At 54.8% G+C, this 27,073-nt stretch overlaps 1 protein-coding gene across 3 annotated transcripts in view; it reads right to left on the bottom strand.

The window, feature by feature from the left end:
• Positions 1-27,073, bottom strand: part of Greb1 (growth regulating estrogen receptor binding 1) — a 73,766-nt gene that overhangs the window by 10,857 nt on the left and 35,836 nt on the right. For 2 of the 3 annotated variants that reach the window (XM_042680854.1, XM_042680856.1), the window contains exons 14-25: positions 26,096-26,276; positions 24,761-24,956; positions 21,939-22,075; positions 21,192-21,531; positions 19,953-20,068; positions 18,999-19,215; positions 17,099-17,204; positions 14,132-14,733; positions 11,895-11,997; positions 5,801-5,959; positions 4,690-4,832; positions 873-1,034 (exon numbers count right to left, since the gene is read on the bottom strand). In XM_042680854.1, coding sequence (XP_042536788.1) covers positions 873-1,034; positions 4,690-4,832; positions 5,801-5,959; positions 11,895-11,997; positions 14,132-14,733; positions 17,099-17,204; positions 18,999-19,215; positions 19,953-20,068; positions 21,192-21,531; positions 21,939-22,075; positions 24,761-24,956; positions 26,096-26,276 — 2,462 coding nt within the window. The remainder of the gene's footprint in view (positions 1-872; positions 1,035-4,689; positions 4,833-5,800; positions 5,960-11,894; positions 11,998-14,131; positions 14,734-17,098; positions 17,205-18,998; positions 19,216-19,952; positions 20,069-21,191; positions 21,532-21,938; positions 22,076-24,760; positions 24,957-26,095; positions 26,277-27,073) is intronic. The other variant, XM_042680855.1, reaches the window with a different exon arrangement.

Here is a 27,073-nt window from a genome sequence, read left to right as displayed (position 1 = left end):
CACAGGTATCTGGCATTAGGGAGGAGGAGGGGCAGTGTCCTCCATGGGGCCTGTTTGTTCCTTGGGGCTGGGTGAAAAGCTGGCAGTGGACTTTGGGCTGTCACACTGGACCTGCCGGCCCAGGAGCCCAGCGAAGAGCATCTGCAGAGGAGGAATGGCATCCGGGGTCAGGGGTCAATAAGGACAGTCTCTTCATGAGATAAAGGATCTGCTAAGCCATGCCCTGAAGTCCTTATGGGTGAGTGGTAGATGCCAGGGATTTGCCTCCAGAGATACAGGAAGAAGAGTGAAGAGAGAAAACACACGTAGCTGTGAGTGACTGTGGAAGTTGGGTGATGGGCTCCTATTCTCTCTACCTCAGCCTGTGCGGAAGGATCTACCATGAAATTACAGCAACGAGGAATGACGGGAGGCTGAGATCTGAGGATCATGGTTCGAAGCCAGCCCAGGCAGGAAAGCCTGTGACATTACCTTCAACTAATCACCAAAAAAAAAGCTGAAGCAGAGGTAGAACTCAAGCGGTACAGCACTGTCCTTCAGCAAAAAAGCTAAGCGAGAGCGTAAGGCCCTGAGTTCAAGTCCCAGTACTACCACACACACACATAAAAAGAAAAAAGAAGAGGGATGAACATCTTATTAACTCTGGACACCTTCAGTAACAGTGCCAGAGCTTCTCAAGAATTACTCCCCAACTGTACAGATGAGGAACCTGGCTTGGATATGAAGTGGCAAGTTCCCCTGAATCTAGTGCGCGGCAGCGCACGCCGAGCCTCGTGTTGTTTCTGGACTTGTCAGGGGGCCATGCAGCTGGGACCCCAACTCAGGGATCCCCTGCAGCTGCTCCCAGGCGCCCCGCAGAGCCCAGGCCGTACCTTGTCGGTGACGAGGGGCAGGCGCATGCTCTCCAGCTGGCCTCCGGGTTGGCTGAAGACAAAATGATGCTCCTTGGACTTGGGGATGATGAAGTGGAGCTGGATTTCCTCTCCTAGCATGGAGTAAGAGAAGGCAAAGGCGTGCAGGGTGGACTCATAGAGCTGGGGTGTGAGGGAAAGGACAGAGCTTGCCATCAGAGTCCGGCTTATTCCCCAGAACCCAGGGCCTTCCTGGCCACGACCATCCCTGCCCCGCAGCACAAGAAACCCAGAGGGCGGCTCAAGTATAACTGACGCTCAGGTCCAGCACCCGGCAAGTGCGCCCAGGCCACGCCCATCCCCATCTGGAACCCAGATCAGGCTCCACCCCATCCTGTCACAACACCCGGCCTCACGCCCCAGGACTGTAGAGTTGACATAGGGCCTCATTCTGGGTTGTCAAATAAAGCATTCATGCCCGAGAGTTCATTTTTTTTTAAAGTTAGCTGTGTGTTTTTCCATTGTTGGCACACTGAAACCAGCTCTTAATAAGACAATAATAGCCAGGCACTGGTGGCTCACGCCTGTAATCCTAGCTACTCAGGAGGCTGAGATCTGAAGATCATGGTTCAAAGCCAGCCCAGGCAGGAAAGTCCGTGAGACTCCTATCTCCAATAAACTACTCAGAAAACCGGAAGTGGTGCTGTGGCTCAAGTGGTAGAGCGCTAGCCTTGAGCTGAAGAGCTGAGGGGCGGCACCCAGGCCCAGAGTTCAAGCCCCACAACCGACAATAATAATAATAATAATAGCCAGGCACCAGTGGTTCACATCTATAATCCTAGCTACTCAGGAGACTGAGATCTGAGGAGCATAGTTCAAAGCCAGCTAGGGCCAGGGCAGAAAAGTCAATGAGACTCTTATCTCCAATTAACCACCAAATAAAAATATAAAAAGCCTGCAGTAGAGTTGTGACTCAAGTGGTAAAGCGTTAGCCTTGAACAAAAAAGCTCAGGGACAGGCTCTGCATTCAAGCCCCAGGACTGAACCCCTGACAACAACAACAACAACAATAATAATAACCACACAAACTAGCACATTTGTGGCAGGCACTAATGGTCCTAAGGTTGATCATTCAGCCTCCTCTTCCCAGCCACGCCCGTGTCTGAGCTCTTCCCACCCCGCGCCCTGTGTCTGCGCTCTGCTGCTCTGGCATGCCTCCCTGCCTGGCTTTGCCCTCAGCTCAGGCAGCCTGTTGCGGGTCCCACACTGACCCTCAGCTCTCAATGGCAGGCCTGGTGGGGGTACTTGGCATCCCCAAGGCTCAGAGGAAGGCGGGCGCCTGGCACGTAGTACCTCTGAGCCTGCCAGGGTGCTACTGTTCCTTTGGGAACAGTTTGGCTCTAGGGCTGCAGGTGGTGAGAAGGATGCAAGTGAGGATGGGAAGGCTTGGGGGGTGCAGAATAGAGAAGAAGTGGGGGGCACAGGTGCTGGAAACAACAGTCAGGGGCTGTCAGGGGCCTGGTCATCGCTTGCTGGACTGGCTCTCTGTCTGTGTCCCCCAGAGCCATGTGTCACGTGACCACAGGCCAGGTGTGGCCCAGACAGCACCCGCCCCACCCCGCCCCGCCACCCCCACCTGCTCGCTGGCCTTCCACTTAAGCAGCCCAACAGTGGGCTTTTAAGCCCACTTTGTTTTAAGCAAAACAAAAAAATCACGGTTGAAACTTACTGATCAGTGACTAAACCTGAGTTTCAGAATCAAGAAAATATTTTCACACGTATATTTTTTCTTTGAAGGAAAAACTTCACCTCCAAGCTGAGAAAAAAATGATAAAAGGGTTTCTGGTTTCTCTTTGGTCAATGGGGTTAATGCATAATTTGATCCTTAAAAAAATAAAAATATTCAAGCCAGGTGCCAGTGACTTCCGCTTATAATCCTAGCTACTCAGGAGGTTGAGATCTGAGGATCATGGTTCAAAGCCAGCCTGGACAGGAAAGTCCGTGAAACTCTTATCTCCAATGAACCACCAGAAAACCGGAAGTGGCGCTGTGGCTCAAGTGGTAGAGCACTAGCCTTGAGCTGAAGAGCTCAGGGACAGCGCCCAGGCCCAGAGTTCAAGCCCCATGACGGACAAAAAAAAAATTGCTCAAGTGATCACGGGTGTCTCACACTGTAACTTTAGCTATTTAAGAGGCTGAGATCTGAGGGTAATGGTTCAAAGCCAGCCCAGGCAGCAAAGTTCCTAAGACTCTTATCTTCAATTAGCCATTTGACAAAAATAGCTGGAAGTGGAACTGTGGCTCAAGTGGTAGAACACTACTCTTAAGCTAAAAAAGCAGCTGCTCAAGGATTGTGCCCAGGTCCCAAGTTTAAGCCTAAAGTCCAGCACCAATAATAATAATAATAACATTCAAGATAAACCAGGTTCTGGTGGTTACTCATGCCTGTAATTCTAGCTACTTAAGAGGTTGAGATCTGAAGATCACTAAAGTCAGCCCTGAAAGAAAAGTCCTATGAGATTCTTTTTGGCTTTTTTTTTTTTTTATCTGCGCATGCGCAGAACTCACTGGGTATCAGCCTCTTCCGGTGTGGGAAGGGACTTCCGGGATGGCCCAGTGGCTCCCCGTCGTTGGGGAAGCCGAGGCTGGAGCTCCCTATGAGATTCTTATCTCCAATTAACCAGTAAAAAAAAAGTCAAAAGTGGACCTGTGGTTCAAATGGTAGAACACCAGCTGTGAACAGCAAAAAAAAAAAAGTAAGAGTATAAGGCCCTGAGTTCAAACCTTAGTATCCCAAATAAAAACTATTCATATGCAGTTCTAATTTCCTCTACAGTAAAAGTGACAGTCTTCAAGTTGATTAGCTCCTTAGAGCTCTATCTGAAAAACCCCCATGTCTCTCTAGTCCCTGAGGCCTCTGCGGCCTGGTCTCCACCGTCTTCCCAGCTACCTTCCCCCAACCCCAGCCCCTACACGTCTTTGCTCCAGCAATGCCCGACCACGCCCTCTTCTGCATGTACTGGTCCCTCCCCTTGCCCCGGCCAGGTCCAATCTCTCTAAGCCCTCTCTCTCATCCCCACCAGAACAGTGAAGGCTGCACATGGTTTATCTGAGCTGCGTGGCGGCAGCAGGATTTCAGGTCTGGGAATATCGAGTGGGTGACAGGTTTGGGATTTTTCTGAATGGGGATGCTCCACCTGTGTCTTCACTCATTGAATGAGGATCTCAGCAGATTTAGGTGAGGATGAAGTAAGAACCTGACAGGGCGGCTTCCTAGCCTGGATGGAGTACCCAGGTGTGATTACACCTGCTAACCAGCCAGAGCCGGAGCCATCTGGGGCCCTGGGCTGGGAGCCGGGTCCATATATGCATATCCAGGTCAAATATTGTCTCTCCTGGGAAGGGGTGGGAAGGGCTGGTGCATGGGAAGTATGCAAGTGCACTGCCTGGCATCTACTAGGTCCCCAATAATGACAGTATGTCCCCTTATCTCCATCATTCCGCTCTCCTGAAATCTGGCTCAGGTGTACAGCTTCCTTGTAGGCTGTGAGCCCCAAGGACAGGGACAGGGACAGAGTTCCGTGTTCCAGGACTTGGTTTGCACTAAGCCCTCAGGAAGTGTCCGTGGCACCAGAACTAACGTCTGGAATTGCCAGGACAAAAGACAACCATGACCCCCTCCGCCACCCAGAGAACCTGGGAGAGTCACTGCTCTTGTGGTATGAATAGCACGTTCACCAGTGAGCATCAGAACCGGGGATGAACCATGGGCCAGGGAGCCAGGGGTCCCCAGACTCCAAGCCCCCATGCCGGAATGAAAGCAGGCCCCACGGCCTACCTGGTAGCGGGGATGGAAGCCCATGTACTGGTGGCACTGCTCGCAGTGGTGGTAGGTGTTATACGCCGCGTACTTGGACAACCTCATCCGGGCCGTCTGACGCCGCACATAAAGGTCCTCGGGCTTCCGGGACATCCCTCTGTCTGCACAAGATTGCCCAGTGTCAATGAGCAGCAGGAGTCCACACGAAGATGTCACCCATGCCTACTCAAACCCCGGGTGACCTAGCTGCTCAGGAGGCTGAGCGCCGAGGATCAAGGTTCAAAGCCAGCTGGGGCAAGAAAGTCCATAAGACTCTTACCTCCAATTAACTACCAAAAAAGTGGTAGAATGCCAGCCTTGAGTGAAAATGCTAAGGGACAGTGCTCAGGCCCTGAGTTCAAACCTCAATACTGGTGTGTGTGTGCGTGTGCCCATGTGCAAGCACACCCCTCCACCCCCACCATAAAAGCAACAGGAATCCAGGCAAACATTTCCCAAATAGAGTGAAGTGCAAAAGATAAGAACCATGAGGGTCCGTGAGGACTCTCCTTCCTGACTGACTCAGCTGCTCAAAGGAGACACAGTGTCTCTGGGGGAAACTGAGGAAGACACAGCTCATACCATGTCTCATGAAATGTTTCATAAACACATTTAAGGATCCATTATACAGCCAGCAGAATTGATTGCGACTAAATATGTGAATCTCATAATGCTGGGGAGCTGCCTCAGAAATTTTTTTTCAAATGATGTGGCGATAATAATATAAGTTATTTTGGGGGGTGATGGTAGAGGGGTTTGGTGCCAGTCCTGGATTTTGAACTCAGGGCCTGGGCGCTGTCCCTGAGCTTCTTTGCTCAAGGCTAGTGCTCTACCACTTGAGTCATAGCTCCACCTCTGGCTTTTTGGTGGTTAATAAAGAATCCCACGGATCTGTCTGACCTCAGCCTCCCGAGTGAGTACAATTACAGGCATGAGCCACTGGCTCCCAGCTTCCATCTTAGTTCTGAGCCGGCCATGGTGGAGCACTGGTTACCACCAGCCTTCATCACTACCAAGGTGCAGCACAGCACAGCAGAATTCCATCTGTGTGTGAAAGGCTATGCCCAGGTACTCGGCAAGCAGGGCTGACCTTCGCTCTTCACACTCTGATGGTGGGAACAAATCAGACTGGCGTCCTCATACTTCGGGTCATGGATGACATAGTCGAAAGGTATCTTCCGGAAGAGCTCCAGGTCCGGCCAGGGGTCCGTGAGCTGGAGGTAGCACCAGTCCGATTCCTCCTGGAGGTCTGCAAGATTGGCACACACAGATACAAGTGAGACAAAATAGGAGGTGAGAATGAGTGTTTTTAAACTGTGGCCGAGGATGATGCATGGCGTGTAGCTCTTAGTCATCTGTGGGTTCCCAGGAAAACCCATCCTATCAGGAGCTTCTGGCCCAGCTGAACTTCGGCATGGACCTAAGAAGGCAAGCATGTGCATGAAGTGCTGTGTCCAGAGGCCCTGAGCTGCGCCCTATAAGGCGCCCTCTGCCCTTCATGTTAACCTTCGCCCGTCCCAGAGGCCTGCCAGACCGCAGACCTGCGCCTCTGCATTGGCTGCCTCTTCTGATACCACCAAATGTGGCCCAAACCACATGTTTACCATCTCCCACCAAGACAGGTACAACCTGTGCTGTGCTGCTCACCAGAGCTTGCTAGCTAAAAAAGGAAAACAGGCCCACCTGCCCAATTCCAACGGTGATGTACAGACAGGATGAACCGTATTACACGCGTCACGTATTCACCCAAGCGCGCATACAAGGGGAGGATTCCAAAGGTGTAACTCCTTTGAACAACTAACTTACGGTCTAACCAAATCAATACCTGGAAGCTAGAGCTTCGAGGGGGGGGGCACAGGAAGCAGGCGGAGAGGGGACGGTGGGAGAATGCAGTCATGATAGTCAATGTATATATGCAAATGAAATAGGAAGCTGAAAGGATGGGCGGGGTTGGAAGAAACAGGAGAATGGTGAAAGGAGTGACATTGATCAAGACGTGTTGCGTTCTCCTTTGTACAACTACTTAAAGACACGAAGCAAATTAATGTGTATTAGTGTGTTACTAATATATTGGTGCATTATATTATTTAATATTGGTATATTGATACATCAATGTTTATATGTATATATATACAAGTAAGTCACATACATTACACACTTCCTATTATGGGCAGTATACAAGTTCAAAAGAAGGAAGCGGAGGAAGGACTTTTATATATTGGGTGGCTGCTCAGAAATCAGGAATCATTATCAATTTGCAAGAGAAAACTGGGTCAACTGAGAATTTAATAGGCTTTGATGTCTGGTGAAGTGGTTTCAAACTCTGTCTTTTATATTTGGCAGATCTTAAGAAAGCAGAATGACAGAAGTGCGACAATCCTGCTCATCTTCGTCGGAAATACTGCCCAAATACAGTGGGGGAAAGCCACGGAAGCTCTGAGCTCAGCTGAGGACCCTCCCCCTCCCCCCCCCAAGCAGGAGCACTGGCTCTGAGCTCAGCTGAGGACCCTCCCCCTCCCCCCCAGAGCAGGAGCACTGGCTCTGAGCTCAGCTGAGGACCCTCCCCCTCCCCCCCCCTCCAAGCAGGAGCACGGGCTCTGAGCTCAGCTGAGGACCCTCCCCCTCTCCCCCCCCCCAAGCAGGAGCACAGGCTCTGAGCTCAGCTGAGGACCCTCCCCCTCTCCCCCCCCAAGCAGAAGCATGGGCTCTGAGCTCAGCTGAGGACCCTCCCCTTCCCCCCCAAGCAGGAGCACAGGCTCTGAGCTCAGCTGAGGACCCTCCCCCTCCCCTCCCCCCCCCCAAGCAGGAGCACAGGCTCTGAGCTCAGCTGAGGACCCTCCCCCTCCCCCCCAAGCAGGAGCACAGGCTCTGAGCTCAGCTGAGGACCCGCCCCCTCTCCCCCCCCCCAAGCAGGAGCACAGGCTCTGAGCTCAGCTGAGGACCCTCCCTCTCCCCCTCCCCCCCCCAAGCAGGAGCACAGGCTCTGAGCTCAGCTGAGGACCCTCCCCCTCCTCCCCCCCCCAAGCAGGAGCACAGGCTCTGAGCTCAGCTGAGGACCCTCCCCCTCCCCCCCCCCAAGCAGGAGCACTGGCTCTGAGCTCAGCTGAGGACCCTCCCCCCCCCCCCCAAGCAGGAGCACAGGCTCTGAGCTCAGCTGAGGACCCTCCCCTCCCCCCCCTTCAAGCAGGAGCACAGGCTCTGAGCTCAGCTGAGGACCCTCCCCTTCCCCCCCAAGCAGGAGCACAGGCTCTGAGCTCAGCTGAGGACCCTCCCCCTCCCCTCCCCCCCCCCAAGCAGGAGCACAGGCTCTGAGCTCAGCTGAGGACCCTCCCCCTCCCCCCCAAGCAGGAGCACAGGCTCTGAGCTCAGCTGAGGACCCGCCCCCTCTCCCCCCCCAAGCAGGAGCACAGGCTCTGAGCTCAGCTGAGGACCCTCCCTCTCCCCCTCCCCCCCCCAAGCAGGAGCACAGGCTCTGAGCTCAGCTGAGGACCCTCCCCCTCCTCCCCCCCCAAGCAGGAGCACAGGCTCTGAGCTCAGCTGAGGACCCTCCCCCTCCCCCCCCAAGCAGGAGCACTGGCTCTGAGCTCAGCTGAGGACCCTCCCCCTCCCCCCCCCAAGCAGGAGCACGGGCTCTGAGCTCAGCTGAGGACCCTCCCCTCCCCCCCCTTCAAGCAGGAGCACAGGCTCTGAGCTCAGCTGAGGACCCTCCCCCTCCCCTCCCCCCCCCCCAAGCAGGAGCACAGGCTCTGAGCTCAGCTGAGGACCCTCCCCCTCCCCTCCCCCCCCCAAGCAGGAGCACAGGCTCTGAGCTCAGCTGAGGACCCTCCCCCTCTCCCCCCCCAAGCAGGAGCACTGGCTCTGAGCTCAGCTGAGGACCCTCCCCCTCCCCCTCTCCCCCCCCCCAAAGCAGGAGCACAGGCTCTGAGCTCAGCTGAGGACCCTCCCCCTCCCCCCCCCCCAAGCAGGAGCACAGGCTCTGAGCTCAGCTGAGGACCTGCCCCCTCCCCCCCCCCAAGCAGGAGCACAGGCTCTGAGCTCAGCTGAGGACCCTCCCCCTCTCCCCCTCCCCCCCAAGCAGGAGCACAGGCTCTGAGCTCAGCTGAGGACCCTCCCCCTCCCCCTACCCCCCAAGCAGGAGCACAGGCTCTGAGCTCAGCTGAGGACCCTCCCCCTCCCCCCCCAAGCAGGAGCACAGGCTCTGAGCTCAGCTGAGGACCCTCCCCCTCTCCCCCTCCCCCCCAAGCAGGAGCACAGGCTCTGAGCTCAGCTGAGGACCCTCCCCCTCCCCCTACCCCCCAAGCAGGAGCACAGGCTCTGAGCTCAGCTGAGGACCCTCCCCCTCCCCCCCAAGCAGGAGCACAGGCTCTGAGCTCAGCTGAGGACCCGCCCCCTCTCCCCCCCCCCCAAGCAGGAGCACAGGCTCTGAGCTCAGGACCCTCCCCCTCTCCCCCCCCCCAAGCAGGAGCACAGGCTCTGAGCTCAGCTGAGGACCCTCCCCCTCCCCCCCCCTTCAAGCAGGAGCACAGGCTCTGAGCTCAGCTGAGGACCCTCCCCCCTCCCCCCCCCCAAGCAGGAGCACAGGCTCTGAGCTCAGCTGAGGACCCTCCCCCTCTCCCCCCTCCCCCCCAAGCAGGAGCACAGGCTCTGAGCTCAGCTGAGGACCCTCCCTCTCCCCCCTCCCCCCCCCAAGCAGGAGCACAGGCTCTGAGCTCAGCTGAGGACTCTCCCCCTCCTCCCCCCCCAAGCAGGAGCACAGGCTCTGAGCTCAGCTGAGGACCCTCCCCCTCCCCCCCCAAGCAGGAGCACTGGCTCTGAGCTCAGCTGAGGACCCTCCCCCTCCCCCCCCCAAGCAGGAGCACAGGCTCTGAGCTCAGCTGAGGACCCGCCCCCTCTCCCCCCCCCAAGCAGGAGCACAGGCTCTGAGCTCAGCTGAGGACCCTCCCCTCCCCCCCCTTCAAGCAGGAGCACAGGCTCTGAGCTCAGCTGAGGACCCTCCCCCCCCTCCAAGCAGGAGCACTGGCTCTGAGCTCAGCTGAGGACCCTCCCCCTCCCCTCCCCCCCCAGCAGGAGCACAGGCTCTGAGCTCAGCTGAGGACCCTCCCCCTCCCCTCCCCCCCCCAAGCAGGAGCACAGGCTCTGAGCTCAGCTGAGGACCCTCCCCCTCTCCCCCCCCAAGCAGGAGCACTGGCTCTGAGCTCAGCTGAGGACCCTCCCCCTCCCCCTCTCCCCCCCCCCCAAAGCAGGAGCACAGGCTCTGAGCTCAGCTGAGGACCCGCCCCCTCTCCCCCCAAGCAGGAGCACAGGCTCTGAGCTCAGCTGAGGACCCTCCCCCTCTCCCCCCCCAAGCAGGAGCACAGGCTCTGAGCTCAGCTGAGGACCCTCCCCCTCTCCCCCCCAAGCAGGAGCACAGGCTCTGAGCTCAGCTGAGGACCCTCCCCCTCCCCCCCCTTCAAGCAGGAGCACTGGCTCTGAGCTCAGCTGAGGACCCTCCCCCTCCCCTCCCCCCCCCAAGCAGGAGCACAGGCTCTGAGCTCAGCTGAGGACCCTCCCCCTCCCCCCCCTTCAAGCAGGAGCACAGGCTCTGAGCTCAGCTGAGGACCCTCCCCCTCCCCCCCCAAGCAGGAGCACAGGCTCTGAGCTCAGCTGAGGACCCTCCCCCTCTCCCCCCAAGCAGGAGCACAGGCTCTGAGCTCAGCTGAGGACCCTCCCCCTCCCCCCCCTTCAAGCAGGAGCACTGGCTCTGAGCTCAGCTGAGGACCCTCCCCCTCCCCTCCCCCCCCCAGCAGGAGCACAGGCTCTGAGCTCAGCTGAGGACCCTCCCCCTCCCCTCCCCCCCCCAAGCAGGAGCACAGGCTCTGAGCTCAGCTGAGGACCCTCCCCCTCTCCCCCCCCAAGCAGGAGCACTGGCTCTGAGCTCAGCTGAGGACCCTCCCCCTCCCCCTCTCCCCCCCCCCCAAAGCAGGAGCACAGGCTCTGAGCTCAGCTGAGGACCCGCCCCCTCTCCCCCCAAGCAGGAGCACAGGCTCTGAGCTCAGCTGAGGACCCTCCCCCTCTCCCCCCCCAAGCAGGAGCACAGGCTCTGAGCTCAGCTGAGGACCCTCCCCCTCCCCCCCCTTCAAGCAGGAGCACTGGCTCTGAGCTCAGCTGAGGACCCTCCCCCTCCCCTCCCCCCCCCAAGCAGGAGCACAGGCTCTGAGCTCAGCTGAGGACCCTCCCCCTCCCCCCCCTTCAAGCAGGAGCACAGGCTCTGAGCTCAGCTGAGGACCCTCCCCCTCCCCCCCCAAGCAGGAGCACAGGCTCTGAGCTCAGCTGAGGACCCTCCCCCTCCCCCCCCCAAGCAGGAGCACGGGCTCTGAGCTCAGCTGAGGACCCTCCCCCCCCTCCAAGCAGGAGCACAGGCTCTGAGCTCAGCTGAGGACCCTCCCCCTCCCCCCCCAAGCAGGAGCACAGGCTCTGAGCTCAGCTGAGGACCCTCCCCCTCCCCTCCCCCCCCCCCCAAGCAGGAGCACAGGCTCTGAGCTCAGCTGAGGACCCTCCCCCTCCCCTCCCCAAGCAGGAGCATGGGCTCTGAGCTCAGCTGAGGACCCTCCCCCTCCCCTCCCCCCACTCCAAGCAGGAGCACAGGCTCAGGGCTAGACAGCAGAAGGCCCCAAGCCATTGCAAGTGCTCATGGCCAGGTGGCAATAGCTCGCACTCAAGAAGGGTCTTCCCGCGTGGGTGGCAGTCATCGGCCAGACCAAGGCCACAGCCCCCAGGCAGTGGGGATGCGGTTCACTGAGGCTTAGAGCCAGGCCTGCCTCAGGCACCCAGGTCTGTTCAGGAAATGGGATTTGCTCGCATGTCACACACTTTGGATTGCCCCCTCTAAAATGGCCCCCTGGGCTCAGCTGCCTGGGCTCCTCTCCCCCGATGGAGAATCTGCATGCCCAGCCCCGAGCCTGTCACTCATCAGGTGAACGGGACAAGTCACGCTTAACAACATGGTATAGAAGATCAACCATGGAAGTTTCTGTGACACACGGTGTGTGTTTGACAGGTGGCAGGGACTCAGTCATCACTGCCTACTCTGCCATTAGACACGTACCCCTCTGAGTTCTTTCTCTGTGAGAGACGCAATTCAAGTCACCGAGGCCACTGATGGAGGTGACCAGCCAAGCCCAAGCCTCACGGAGCAGGCCACTCACCGATATTGATCTCTTCTTCGTCGTAAACATCCACTTCAGTCAGCCGAATGAGCATCCGGGACAAAATGCTGAGAAACTGCAGGTAGGCACCTGTCTTCCCAATCTGTGAAGACACTGGGATTGGAGCCTACGGGCCTGCCCCTGGACCCGATCGCCCAGGAAACTCACGTTAAGAGAAAAAGAGCCTCGTGGATACACCACGAGGGCCCCCAGCCTGAAGCAATGGGGCCACTGGACACACGGACACCAGGAGTGGCGGAAATGCCTGCCCTTCGATCACCCCAGCGTGTCTCTCCGCATTGCAACAGGCACATTTATTAAGGAGACTTTATCAGAAGCAGAAAAAAAGCTTGTGTGCTCCCTTACTTACTGACTTTGCTTACTGACTGATCGGCAGTATTGGCGTTCTGAATTCAGGACTTCACCTGCCTGGCAGGTACTTTACTGCTTGAGCCATGCCTCTAGCCCTTTTTGCTTTAGTTATTTTTGAGACAGAGTCTCCCTTTTTGCCTGAGCTGGCCTAGACTGTGATCTTCCCACTTAGGCTTCCTATGTAGCTCGGGTGAAGGTGTTTGCTACCACACCCAACTGTTTCTGTACAGATGGGATCTCATGAACATTTTTTCTGTCCAGCCTAGATTGGAACAGCAATCCTCTCGATCTCAATCTGCCCCATATCTGGAATGACAGGCACACTCCATTATACTCCCTATCTCAGCCTCCCAAGTAGCTATTAGTGCTCAGCAAAGGCTTACTCTTTTAAAAGGAACTGACCAGCAGCACGCCAGTGGCTCACACCTGTAATCCTAGTTACTCAGGAGTCTGAAATCTGAGGATTGCATTTTGAAGCCGGCCCAGATAAGAAAATCTGGGAAACACTTATTTCCAATTAATTGCCCCAAAAAAGCCAGAAGTGGAAGCTATGGCTCCAAAATAACCAGCAAAAAGCCAAGCCAGAGGCATGGCTCAAGTAGTAGAGTACCAGCTGAGGCAAACAAAGCACAAGGCCCTGAGTTTAAACCCCAGCACACCCCACAGAAAATAAGAAATTGATTAAAAAGCAGAATAGTACAAACCCAGACCCTTTTCAAGGTAGATCTAGTAGTCAGCCTCTCCAATATTTTTTAAGGCATGTTCACACGTATAGTGATGTTTTTCCTAACTGATATTACATCACATATACATGCATGTCTTATTCTGCACATTGATTCCGATTTCAGTACCTTGGAGACATTTCAATGGCAACATAAAGAGATCTCTCTTAAAATTTCTGTGGCTGAATCCAGATTTATTTAACTGAGACGTGGCTAGAGGAATCTGTTTTCATGAGCTGTGCATGCTTTGTGGGTTTGTACTAGAGGGCGGATTTCTGGGGAAGGGGCAAGCTGATTCCAGGGGGCCGTGGGTCAAAGCGAGAGACGAGGGCAGGATTACAGGACGGACATTCGCATCCAGCCATCTGCATGTGGAACAGGCCTCTCGGGGCCTTCCATCTGTCCTACACTTCTCTCTTGGGTGCAAGGTGACCTTAGAACAGAACATGGGTGCTGGTGGCTGACGCCTATACTCCTAACTACTCAGGAGGCTGAGATCTGAGGATCGCAGTTCAAAGCCAGCCCGGGCAGAAAAGTCCCCATGAGACTCTTCTCTCCAATGAATAGCTCAAACACCAGATGTGGTGCTGTGGCTCAACATGCTGGAGCTCTGGACTTGAGCAAAAGGGCTCAGGGACAGCACCCAGGCCCTGAGTTCAAGCCCCATGACTGACAAAAATAATAATATCAAATAAATGAACTCCATCCCCTGAGCTGGCCCAGCTTCTGCTGGGTCCGAATCACCCCCTCTCCTCCACACCTGTCTTCTCTGGCCACTGTGAGCGGGGAGGGAGGCTGCAGAGGGAGGACTGCAGCCCGAGGCTCCTCATCCCCACCCCAAATCTTCCGGCACACACAGGGGTGAGGAGGCTGCCCACGGGGGCCGAGGGCCGAGGGCGACCACACCACCAGGGAAGGGCGACTCTCCCTCAGAAGGGGTACAGTATCTCCCCAGCGTTAAAAGAAGAAAACAGCTCAGACAACGCAGTAACCTCGCGGGGAGAGTGGCCATTCACCACTCCAGGCCATTCGGGAAGATTGCAGGGAGTGAACGAACAGATACCGTCAGCCCAGCGCTCTCCCACTGGCCACAAGCACAGGGCCGATCCCCGAGTCCTGGAGCACACTGAGCCACACACCCACCTGCGGGGGCCCGCTGAGCAGCAGCCTGCGGGGATGGAAGCCGTCCGGGCGGCCCTCAGCCCGGCTGCCGTAGTCCATGTGGCTGGGCCTGGGCACGGTCCACTGGCGGTAGTAGAGGGACTGCTCGGTGGAGGTCATGGTCTTGCTCAGCAGGGGGCGGAAGGAGCTGGTCCACATGACGGACGGGGCGGGCAGGAGGGAGGCGGCCTTGGGCAGCCCGCTGCTGTCGGTGGCCAGCACCATGTCGTACACCAGCTTGGGCAGGAAGACCACAGGAGGCTGGCGGCTGGCCTTGGTCATGGCGCAGGGCGGGGCCTGGGGCAGGAGGGGCCCAGCCATGGGCGGCAGCGGTGGGCCAGTGGGAGATGAGCTTGAGGACGGGGTGACCGCCACCTGCAGGCTCCGCTGGCTGGGGGGCGGCGGCGGCCCGGGGCTGTGCCCGCTCACTGCTGCTGCTGGGGCCCCCTGACTCACTCGGGGCCCCTGCCTCTCGCCAAGCATCCTACTGTCCTCCACAGGGCCGCACGGTGTGGGGGACGCAGCCTGCTCCCCCAGAGGGGGCCCAGGGTGAGCCAGGGGCTCACTGCCACCGAGCACGGAGCCTGGGGAAGAGACATGCCTGCTCAGTGATATCCAAGGACATCCAGGGACATCCAAGGTCATCCAAGGACATCCAGTGACATCCAAGGGCATTCCAGGACCTCCAGGGACATCCAGTGACAATGCACCATACCCGCCAACACCCCCTTCCTGCTCAGGGGCTGGCTGAGGCCTCTGGCTTTGGTAGCTGAACCCTCCTGGGAATCCGAGCTGGCTTCAGTGACAGCATGCCAGGCGAGCAGAGGCACGGCCCCGTGTGCAGGGGACCCCAGCCTACCAGGCCCATGGAGAAGAGAGGAAGCCACCGGCCCTGCAGGGCCACACTCACAGCCTGTTGGTGTCTCAGCTACTCGGAGCACTGCCTGCACCTGCACCTGCACCTGCACCTGCACCTGCACCTGCACCTGCACGGAGCACTGCCTGCACCTGCACCTGCACCTGCACCTGCACCTGCACCTGCACCTGCACCTGCACCTGCACACCACACCCTCAGCCTCCCTGCCCACACCTGCGCCCTGAGCCGTGGGGCCCCAAATGCTCCTGCCACCTGCGGAAGGGGCCCCTCCCCAGGTGGCAGAAGACACAGAGGACCGCTTACTTCAGTATAGAGAGGGTTTCAAAAGTGCTTGTCGTTTATGATCTGCCTGGTTATTATTTTTATTCCCAACTGGTTTGCTCTCGTAGAAGACCTGCCTTTGACTCGAGTGGGCGTAGTCATTGCTACACACACGCACAGTGCAACAGGTGGAAGTTGGTGAAGATTTGCAGAGCCCTTGGTGAGGCTCTGTCCCTCCCCTTAGTCCTCCACAGAGCCTGGCACCGCACGGTGAACAGAGGCTGCTGGAAGAGCACTGTGAAAACAGGAGCGCTTCATGCCTGGACCAGCTAGAAAGCAGGTGTCCTTCACTTAGGAAAAGCCTTGTGAGTTATATTTTGTTTCTGGAATCTAGTACATCTGCAAACTTGATGTCTTTGCATCTGCTGGGCTTGAGGAAATTGTTCTCAAGACTTCTCTGGCTTCCAGGAGAGTAGAAGTTTGGTTCTGAATCTCCCAGAAACTACTCTCCTTTAGAAGTGGTAAGACAGAGGTGAGGAGAGAATTTATAATTTAGCCTGGGCTGGGGGGCATAGCTCAATACAGGTTTTTCTCTAGCTCAATTCCCAGTGCCACCAAAGGAAAAAGCACTATGGCCTATAATACAAATTGTAGGCAGCCGTACAGGGATTTTCCTGTCTACCAGGCTCAGACTATGCTAAAAATTACACTGAAGCTGGGCATGGTTGTACATGCCTGCAACCTCAGCCCTTACGAGCTGATGCAGGAGGATCTGGAGTTCAAGGCCAGCCCAGCCTAGACAGCAACTCCGAGGCCAGCCTGATGTGTATAAGACATGTCTCCAAAAAAAAGAAAAAGAAAAAGAAATTGAGCTGAAAGAGCAAAACAAAATTCTTCTCAGTTAATCCAATTCCTATACATGAAAAGTCCCCTAACCAACATTAGGAATAAAATACCCGAAGGCCTTTCGTGCACATTTTACACATTAGTCACCATACCCTGCATGTGAATGTCACCTGAGCTTTGTACAGGCTGGTGACACTATTTCTCAGTGATGAGAGGTGACAACCCCTCCTCCATCCGACCCGAAGTCAAGCGGATGGGCTTTTATTCTTTTGAATCACTCTAGGAGGTGAGGCTGGTGCGACTCTGATTGACTTCTTCAGATCCAGGGATTTAAATGTAACCCGACGGCTGGAATTTCACTGTTGAAATTCTATGCGCATCGATACTTGCTAACTCATCTGTAAGTTGTAATAAAAGCGTCTGCGATCGCTACGAGAGGAGGGGCGTGTGGCTGAGAGCAGGCTGCGTGCGGGCAGCCCCAAAGCCGCAATCCAAGGCTTCTGATAGGGAAAGGGGCGGAGCCTGTGCAGGAGGACTGGCCCGCCATTTCCCATAGGATGGGCAATGAGGCCCAGGAGCCCTCAGGGCGGAGCACAGCCCTCCCCATTCCCCCCTCCTCTGTCCTCCCTCCTCCCTGCTTGCTGCTTCTCCTACGACATCTCCCGTGTCACCTTCGCTGTGAGCCCCATCTCCGCTGCGTCCTCCATGGGCAGGGACTGCCCGAGACAAAAGCCATGTACACAGGCCGGTCCTGCAGTCAGCGCGGCTGGACCCTGGACTCTGACCGCCTTCAAGATCCCAGAGCCCAACTCCCTCACATGCTCCTCAAGAGCCCATTCTTTAAGGCTGTCCCTTCCCAGTCCTGGCTGGAAGCGCAGGATCTGCAAAGGCCCTGTGCATCCCCCCTGCCCCACCCTGAAATCTGGAGCAGCCTGTCCTGCTAACCTTCCCAGGCCAAGACTCACCAGATGCTCTGGAGGAGAGGGAGGAGGAGGCCGAGTCGTGGGACCGGGACCGCTCCCTCCGCGCGGGGCTCCTCTTCTCCGAGGGAGAGCCTGCTTCAAAAACACACTGAGAATGCACCCGAGTCCCTGCGGTTCTTTCTCCCAGCAGCCAGCATGATCATGCCTCCCTACCTGCCCTAGCTTCAGGCCCCCCTCCCCCTGCAGCCCGCTCCCCACCACACTGACCTCAAGTGGAGCTGAGAGGAGCAAAGAGTGGAACTGGCCTGGTGAGGCCAGGACAAAGCAGGAGGCGTGGTCACACCACAGGCAAAGGGAATGTAAGCATTCAGTATTTTTTTGGGGGGGGTCCAGTCGTGGGGCCTGAATTCTGGGCCTGGGCGCTGTCCCTCAGCTCTTCAGCTCAAGGCTAGCACTCTACCACTTGAGCCACAGCGCCACTTCCGGCTTTTTTTCTTATGTGGTGCTGAGGAATCGAACCCAGGGCCTCGAGCATGCAAGGCAAGTGTTCTACCACTGAGCCATCTTCCCAGCCCTGAGCGTTCAGTATTTAGATCTATACCACGTTCCAAAACAGCGCCTGCAAGCCTAACTATTCCAGAGGCAGAGGTCCGGAGGATTACAGCTCGAGGCCAGCTCAGGCAAAATGTCCATGAGACCCCATTTCAACCAACGGAGAAAGCTGGGCACCATGGTGTGTGCTTGCCATTCTAGCTACACAGGAATCGGCAAGTCCAAGACAGCCTGGGTATAAAGGCAAGACCCGTGTTTGAAAAATGATGAAGGAGAAAGGGATTGGGGATGGGGCTTAAGGGGTAGAGCACCTGCTTAACAAGTGCAAGGCCCTGAGTTCGAACCCCAGTTCCACCAGAAGAAAAAACAGAGCAAGTAGTGTATAAATATAACAAATGGGGCCAAGCCACGAAACTCTCAGTTTATAGAGGATTAAGGGGTAGGTGGGGGGCACAGAAAGGGAGGGGGGAAAGGTGAACAAGTGTAATCACGCTATTCAATATACACTATACGGAAAATTAACTTAGTCCCTGTGGGCAGGGACCTTAAGAGGGGCAGAGTGAAGGAAAGGGTGACATTGTCCAAAAGGAAATTAACTCATTTTCTGACTTATTTAACAGTAGCCTCTCTGTACAAAACCTTAATAAAGGGGCTGGGAGGGTGGCTTAGCAGTAGAGTGCTTGCCTAGCATGCATGCAGCCCTGGGTTCGATTCCTCAGTATGACACACACAGAAAAAGTTGGAAGTGGCGCTGTGGCTCAAGTGGTAGAGCGCTAGCCTTGAGCAAAAGAAGCTTGGGGACAGTGCCCAGACCCTGAGTTCAAACCTCAGGACTGACAAAAAAAAAAAAAAAAACCTTAATAATAAAAATACAATTATATTAAAAAAATAAAGCCATGCAGACTTTTAAGAGTCTGCAAATGAACCCGACCCATTTGCCACAATCTCACTGCTGAGTTGATTCACAAAAAGAGAATAACCAGGTGAACCTTATTCCACTAATCATGTGAATAAAGCATGAACCTGAATCTTCAGAAAGCACACCTTTTTGTGTGCTGGAACTGAGGCATGAACTAAATCTCATGGATTTTCCTGCCCTGGCTGGCTTTGAACTGTGATCCTCAGATTCCCAATCTCCTGTGTAGCTAGGATTACAGGTGCGACCTGCCACTGGTGCTCAGCAGAAAGTAGAATGTTCTTCCTATGTTTTAGGAAATCTAGAGCCTGGAAGAACCTTCAGGGATTTCTATCTTCCCACACCACCAAAAAAAAAAAGTGGAGAGATTGAAAAAAAAATCAGAATTCCCTACGCACTCGTGCCTCTTGGAGACAGCGTTCTACGCAGGCGCAGGACCCCAGACCCTGTGGACCTGCGGCAAGAGCCCCGTACCTCTGGGCCACCCTCACCTTCTGCTCCCGGCTCCTCATCCTCATTGTCTGTGCTGCTCAGCTTCTCCCCGTCACTCTCCAGGGCCTCGTTCCTGGCCCCCTTCTCCAGCGGCATCTCACTGCTCACGAAGTAAGCGGCCAGGCCCAGCTCCTGCTCCAAGGCCGTCCTCACCAGGCAGGAGGAGTTGATCAGACGCAGGTCGCAGTACCGCAGGGACCTGGGAGGGTGCAGAGGGTGTTTGCACGGGCCTTCCTCTGGGGGGCGCTGTCCCCACAATCCTGTGGGACCACAGCCACTGCCACACACATATACATGGGACACAGGCCTCCTGCACTTGGGACCACAGGTCCCCGCACGTGGGAGCCTTCTGTGCCTGCTCATAACACGGCCAGGCGCACAGTCTGGCTCCTGGCACCTGCCATGCGTTCTTCCCTGTGGGGTCTGAATTCTAAGGATCACGGAGTTGAAATGGGACCGCAAGCTCCTTTCCAGAGCGAGAAGCTTTGCCCAAGCTCCTTTCCAGAGCGAGAAGCTTTGCCGTGCTGTGCAGCTGCTCTGAGGCTCTGATTATTTTTTCTTTGAGATGGAATGAATCTCAGCAAGCAGCAGGGTGCCGTAAGGTCGGTGACAGCGGAGGCAGGCAGCCGTTGCTGAGCCGGTGGGCCTCTGTGACTCGAATTTCAGCAGCACGGCTATCAGGGCAGTCACTCTCTGAGGCAACTGCCCCCACCACGGGTGCAGTGGTCCCCCACGGCCCCTGAGAGGACTGAGAAATCATCCAGACTGTCTTGCCACCTGCTGGAGGACCCCGTGGTAAGCACCAACTGTGGGTGGAGCACCAAGGGCGCCACCTGGAGCTGGGCAGTGGTAGTGCATCCCAGGTTCCAGGCTAAGGAGAGGCAAGCTGCTCACTGCTGCCAGGGCCCTGCTCCAGGGCCCCTGCCCGGGGCTCACCTGGGCAGGGACTCCCCGTGCGGATCTATCCCACTAAAGATGAGAATACACGGCAGGCCTTCCAACTCCAGGTAGGTCTGAGGCCTCCACTCCGCATCCTCGATTTTCTGCCACATCTGCAGACAGGACACAGAGAGAAAGCTGGAAGCTTCTACACCCCAAGGAGCGCCGCACTGTCCTCCTCCAGAAGGCTCTGGAAAGTCCTTGGCAAAAAGGAAGCGTGTACGTGTTCCCCCGTATGGGGAAGTTAGATCTAAAATATAACTGGACAGGACAGACGTTCACACAGAGTAAAGGAGAATGAATGCCCTGAGGGGAGGAGCCAAGAGGTTCTTCTGCACACCCAAAACAGTGTTCAGTGAAACAAATTCCAGGAAACGGAAACATGGGTTTTGGTGGTGGTGGTGGTGCTGCTTGGTTTGTTTTTTTTGTCGTTTTCTTTTGGGGAGTGGCAAAAAGGGAGGCGTGGAAGGGGAGGAAGGGGGAACAAATGAGGCATGGTATTCGGTATGTAATGTAATATAATTCGGTTTGTAATGGAATTTATGGGCAGGGATGAGAGGGGAAAATTGGAGGAAAATAAAGGAAGGGGCAACACTGTCCAAACAAAGAATTGCACTCATTGCCTGACTCAGGAAATGGTAACCCTTCTGTACACCTTAATAATAACAATAAACTTATTTATTTTTTAAAGGAAACGCATTACACTGTGAACAAGCGCGTGTTTTTGTGGCGAGTGTGAGTCCAGGCCCTCATACTCCCCAGCATCGGGGGCCAGCTGCGGACCCGCCGGTCCTCCGGGAGAAACAGATCCTCATTTGTTTCTGCCCCTCCAGCTACATCCTCCCTCCGTTTCCCACAGGTTCACTCTGTCCATCTTCCTGCCCTGAGCCTTTGTATCCTTTGTCGAGCAGTGATAATCAACAAATGGAGCTGGCACTGCCAGGAACTTGGGGTACAGAACTTGGGGGGGGGACCAGGTGTGCGGGAAGGTGGCTTTCTGAAGGGACCCATATGTACCTCCAGAAATATAAAACACCTGCAATCCATACAACTATTGGGGGCACACCAAGGGTGCCACGAGGGCCGGGGGTGAAAACAGGGACACAAGAGAGGACATGGGGGCAGGGGAACTGGATCCTGGGGTCACCCTGGGCCCCTGGAAAGACCAGCTGCCTCCCTCCAGAGCGCCCTCTGGAGGCTGCCTGGCAGCCCGGGGGCCTCGGCGTGGGCGCCCACCTTGAGCTGCTTCACGAAGTGCTTGCCCACGGTGATGCCGGAGCTGGGGCTGCCCAGGATGATCTCGAAGTGCTCCTCCAGGGCCAGCCGCGCCCGCACGTGGGCCAGCCGCTCGTAGGCCACGGCCGCCAGCGGCGAGCAGGGCACCCGCAGCAGCACCATGAACCCGTGGCCGCACGGGCACTGCTTCGGGGAGTTGAGGAGGTTCTGCGTGATCTCCAGCGTCTCCACCGACGTGTGGTTCTTCATCTGGGGGAGGCCGCTCACCGCCATCATGGCCGCCGCATAGTGCTGGACGAGAACAAAGGTCCTGATCACCGCACTGTGCAGGCGGGGAAACCTGCAGGGAACACAGAGACACCCGGCCGTGACCCCAGGCCCAGGCCGGCCGCTGCCAGCACAGCCTTCCCAGACGCCTTGGCCTTCACAGACAAGGAGCGCAGCCCAAAGCCCACAGAAGCCCAGGTGGAGATGCCCTCGTTCCTTCCAGCCAGGAGACAAAGCCTCCGCCTGTTGTTGCCGCCCTTAGCATTTTGTAGCTGCCCAGTGTGTGTTTCTGCCCCTTCTCATCTTTCAAACATGACAAGTATCATTGGTCAAAGTGACTTGAGCACACAAGAAACCAGAATCCCCTTCATGGGGAGACTGAGTCACACCCTTCCTGGAAGCCACAGTGGGTGGCCCGCACCCCCGCTCTCCTGCTCCAAGCCCTGAGCACGCGGCGTAACTCCAAAGTGACATCCGTACCTTTTTCCCAGGGCGGTCACCATGGCCTCGAAGGAGCTGTCATATCTGAGCAAGGGGAGGCTGTGTCCCGACAGGGTGGACTCGATGAACTCCGACAGCCCGAAGTACTTCTTACTCTCCTGATACAAGTCCACACCCTGAAACACACCAGAGCATCTGTCACGCACAGGAAGTCCAGCTCAGGTGCCAGGACTGCAGGTGACCTGGATGGGCATTGTCATCTGACCCTGAAGTCCCCTGGGCGGCCTTCTACCACCTTCATTCTGCATACCCAGAGTAAAGAGCCGCGGGGCTGTAAGGACAGTTCAATCCCAGCTTGCCATTCCCATGGCCAAGAGACTTCGCTGAAGAGATCCACCTTATCTTTTCTCTTCTTTTGTCCATTAAAAATGTAATCCTAGCCAGACACTGGTGCCTCACGCCTGTAATCCTAGCTACTCAGGGGCTGAGATTTGAGCATCACTGGTCAAAGCCAACCTGGGCAGGAAAGGCCATGAGACTTATCTCTAATTAACTACCAGAAAACCAGAAGTGGCGCTGTCACGCAAGTGGTAGAGCACTAGCCTTGAGCTGAAGAGCTGAGGAACAGCGCCCAGGCCCAGAGTTCAAGCCCCACAACCAACAACAATAACAACAAAAATGTAATCCTAACCTGGATCTCAGGAAGCTGAGATCTCAGGATCACGGTTCAAAACCAGCCTGGGCAGGAAAGTCGTGAGACTCTTACCTCCAATAAACCACCAGAAAACCAGAAGTAGAGCTGTGACCCAAGTGGTATAACATTATTAGCCTTCAGCAAAAGAGCCCAGGGACAGTGCCTAGGCCCTGAATTCAAGCCTCATGACTGACAATAACAACAACAACAACAAAAAGTAATTCTAGCCACTTGGGAAAGTGATATCTAAAGAATACAGTTCAGCTGGGCGCTGATGGCTCACACCTATAATCCTAGCTACTCAGGAGGCTGAGATCTGAGGATCTCGGTTCAAAGCCAGCTCAGGCAGGAAAGTACGTGAAACTCTTATCTCCAATAAACCACCAGAAAACCGGAAGTGGCGCTGTAGCTCAAGTGGTAGAGTGCTAGCCTTGAGCTGAAGAGCTGCCCAGAGTTCAAGTTCAAGCCCCATGACCGACCAAAAAAATAAAATTTTATATATATATATATATATATATATATATATAGGGCAGAACAATCTGAGAGCATCTCATCTCCAATTAACCAGTATAAAGAAGGGAGAGAGGTGTGGCTCAAGTGGTAAAGCACTAGCCAGAATGAAAAAAAACACAAGGCCTTGAGTTCAAGCCCACGACCAGCACAAAAAAAAATTCTTTTTTAAAAAACTCTTCTTTCCATAACTTTAAGCTAGTTTTAGAAATAAGCAAATAAACTAGCAATTTCAGTAGGAAAAAAATTCCTCTAACCCATCTTACACTGACATAAAATTCCAAACAAACACTGGAGCATCTCAGAGTTTAAAGCATGCTAAAGCTGGAGGACACCGTTAAAAATACCAAGATGTGAACTTGACTCAAATAGCAGAGCAGTTAATCAACAGGACCAAGCAGCTAGCACCTGGGCTACATCCCAGCTCCACATACATGGTCTTGGGCAATCAGTCCATCCCTCCTTATCCTCTTTCCCCATCTATGTGTCAAAAATCTTCCCAGCTTGGGCTGGGCAGGTGGCTCAGTGGTAGAGCGCTTGCCTTGAGGCCCTGGGTTTGATTCCTCAGCACCACATAAGCAGAAAAAAGCCAGAAGTGGTGCTGTGGCTCAAGTGGTAGAGCGCTAGCCTTGAGCTGAAGAGCTGAGGGACAGCATCCAGGCCCAGGGTTCAAGCCCCAAGACCGACAAAAAAACAAACAAAACGACATCCTCTCCCTGGAGTTCTCAGGTGTAAAGCCCTTAGCAGACGGTGTCCATCCACCACTGATGCCACCCTCACTGCTGAGTTCTGGCACTGAAGCCGCACATCCGCGTTCTTAAAAGGCCTCGGGTGCTCTCAAGAATTCCACATTACTCACTCTTTAAGCAACTAGCTATAGAATCTAACCAACCAGACTTGCTTTGGTCCTTTACTTTGAGGAGAAAATGGCAGGTAATAAACTAAAACCAAGCCAGGCACCGGTGGCTCACGCCTGTAATCCTAGCTACTCAGGAGGCTGAGATCTGAGGATCTCGGTTCAAAGCCAGCCCAGGCAGGAAAGTTCATGAGACTCTTATCTCCAATAAACCGCTAGAAAACCAGAAGTGGTGCTGTGGCTCAAGCGTTAGAGTGCTTACCTTGAGCTGAAGAGCACAAGGACAGCGCCCAAGCCCAGAGTTCAAGCCCCACGACTGACAAAATAAATAAATAAATAAAATAAAATAAAACCAAACTCCCAGGTGCATGTTCAGTCTGCTAAAGGAGATTGTGAGGCCAGCTGTCCACAGATGCAGGGTAGAAAATACAGGAACGGCTGGGTACCAGTAACTCACATTTGTAATCCTAGATACTCAGGATGTGGGAGATCTGAGGATCTCAGTTCAAAACCAGCCTCGGCACGTAAGTCTGTAAGACTCTTACCTCCCAGTTAACCACCAAAAAGGTAGAAATGGAGCTGTGGCCTAAGTGACAGGGTCCTAGCCTTGAACAAAAGAGCTGAGTGCAAGACCCTGAGTTCAAGCCCCAATACTGGCAACAAGAACAACAGAGTAAGAATTTAAACCTACCCTAATCCCAAGTCAAATCAAAGATCCACTCCTCTCCAACCACAGGACTCAAGACTTCTGATAAATGCAACTTAACTAAACCCAAAGTGCCATATTCTGCACGCACTCACGTTACTGTAGGAGACGGGCCAGTGGATCTCGTTGTAGGGGCTTATGAGCGTGTGCTGTGTCTGCAGGGCGTACGGGAAGGAAGTCACATGAAGGGTGACAATGTTGGGAGCCTCCTTCACCTCCCTGCAGTTGAGCAATCTGTCCACCAAGCCCACAGTCGGGTCACTTTGAGAATAGAGATTATGAACAGCGCTACTGAAGGGGGAAAGGAGAAGAAAGAATAAGTAGAATTATCAACAGTGTTTTCCAGTTCTACAAATGTGTAACTGGCCCCCATCTAAATCTACAATTGAAGCCTATGGCTTTGCCTGTGACTAAGAAAAGAAAAAAAAAGTGACTGAACTTTAGGGACCTGTCTGGGATCTATCTACTCAATACTTACAAGTGGAAAGCCGTGATTATAAAGGATTTCCTGCAGAGTACACAGTCTAACTACTCCTACCCTAGAGCGCTTGTGACTCTCATTTGATCCAATCTGATTATGGGCCTATCTCCTTAAAGGTGGAGAAGCAGAAGCAAAAGGAACGAGGCCTGTGGACCTCTGGTGAGCCTCTTCCTGTCTTACTGACAGGACACACACGATTGGAAACATCCTAGTTAGAGGAAACAGGAGGCACGTTGGCCCAAGATCTATAAGTCAGGCCCTGCTTAGTATCCTCTGTGGGGCAGTGGCCTTAGCACTCTATAAATCTAGAAGACTGGAGAAAAAAAAACTATCAGTGTATTAGCTTCCAGCAGCTGGAAGTCACTCTGAGAAACCTACCTCCAAACTAGCGTTTTCTATCATTTTAAGACTGTTATAATTTTCTACAACTTAAAAGACTGTTCGAATCTCTGGGTTATAAATTATGGCCAGCTCTAAGTGTCTGTGAATCCATGGGAACCAAAGCCCAGCTCTGTGACCTGGTCATCCTGTGGCTCTCATGTCCACCTGTACAACCTCAGCTTGCTTCCCCGGAGATGACCTTCCAGAACAGAGCCCGTGGCATGCTGGGCGGCCGGCGTGAAACTTGTCTAGATTGACATTCATCTTAAATCACCCCTCAAGCAGGGAAGGCAACAGCCTGGACCCCGAGACCCTGCCACTAACACCCCTGCCCCACCCAGCCCTGACTCTGAGCACAGTCAGAGTCAGCTCCAGCCCTCAGCCCCTCTATCGGGAAGTTTCTAAGGTTGCAGCAGGTGAACCCTAAGATAGTGCCTGGAAAACACTCATGACATCTGCTGACTGTGCCCAGCCCCACCCATGTGCACAAGCCTCCTGCCCTCAGCCCTGAGTGACACCCAGACTTGGAAGGCAGACCATGGACCCGCCATGGACCGGTCGATCTAACCTCACAAGATCCCAGTGGGCATGGTCGTGGATCAGGACAAAGAGCGTGTGAGGGTTCTGGAAGGAGTTTTGCACAAAGGCCTTAAATTTTGTCTGGGCCTCTGCATCCAACTTCAGAACATACTGTTCCACTCTCTGCTTGGTCATGGGCTCCTTTTCCAGGCCGAGCTCCAGCAAAACCCCTGAAAGCAGGAAGACACATCAGTGACTCTGAACCCACCCCTGTGTCATCCATCATGGACACCTGGGCACCATCCCCCCCAGGGCCAGCGCTGCGCCGGTCCAAGCTGCAGAGATGGGACAAGCAGAAGGCTCCTTGGCAGAGGCCTGCCTCCTACCTACAGGGGTGGGTGGAGGCCTAGATGTGAGCATCTAGCTAGCTGTGCATCTAGACATGTGCATCTAGATGTGGCCTGTCCAGGGGGGCTAGCCAAGCCGAGTCCCCAAGCAGCTGCTCCAGAGCAGAGTAAAACAAAGGGAAAAGAAAGGCTCTGACACAATTAAAAAAAAAAAAAAAAAAAGAACCTCGGGGAAGGTAGGGAGGGAAGGGATGGTAGGGAGAAAACAATGGAGGGGGTAACAATGCTCAATAGGAAGTGTACTCATTACCTTACTCATGTAACTGTAACCCTCTGTATAGTATCTTTACAATAAAAAATTTTTAAAAAAAAGAAAAGAAAGGCTCTGAGCCGGGCACTGGTGGCTCACGCCTGTCATCCTAGCTACTCAGGAGGCTGAGATCTGAAGATCGCAGTTCAAAGCCAGCCCAGGCAGGAAAATCCAAGAGACTCTTATCTCCAATTAACCAACAGAAAACCGGAAGTGACACTGTGGCTCAAGTGGTAGAGCGCTAGCCTTGAACTGAAGAGCTGAGGAACAGCGCCCAAGCCCAGAGTTCAAGCCCCATGACCAACAACAACAACAAAAAAGGCCTAGCAAAATCATCTCTGAATGTACACAGCAGGCCCCATAGGAGGCC

The sequence above is a fragment of the Dipodomys spectabilis genome, unplaced genomic scaffold (assembly GCF_019054845.1).
Source record: "Dipodomys spectabilis isolate Male_0828 unplaced genomic scaffold, ASM1905484v1 ptg000066l, whole genome shotgun sequence".
Taxonomy (NCBI): Eukaryota; Metazoa; Chordata; class Mammalia; order Rodentia; family Heteromyidae; genus Dipodomys; species Dipodomys spectabilis.
This window is presented reverse-complemented; position numbering and strand designations above follow the sequence as displayed.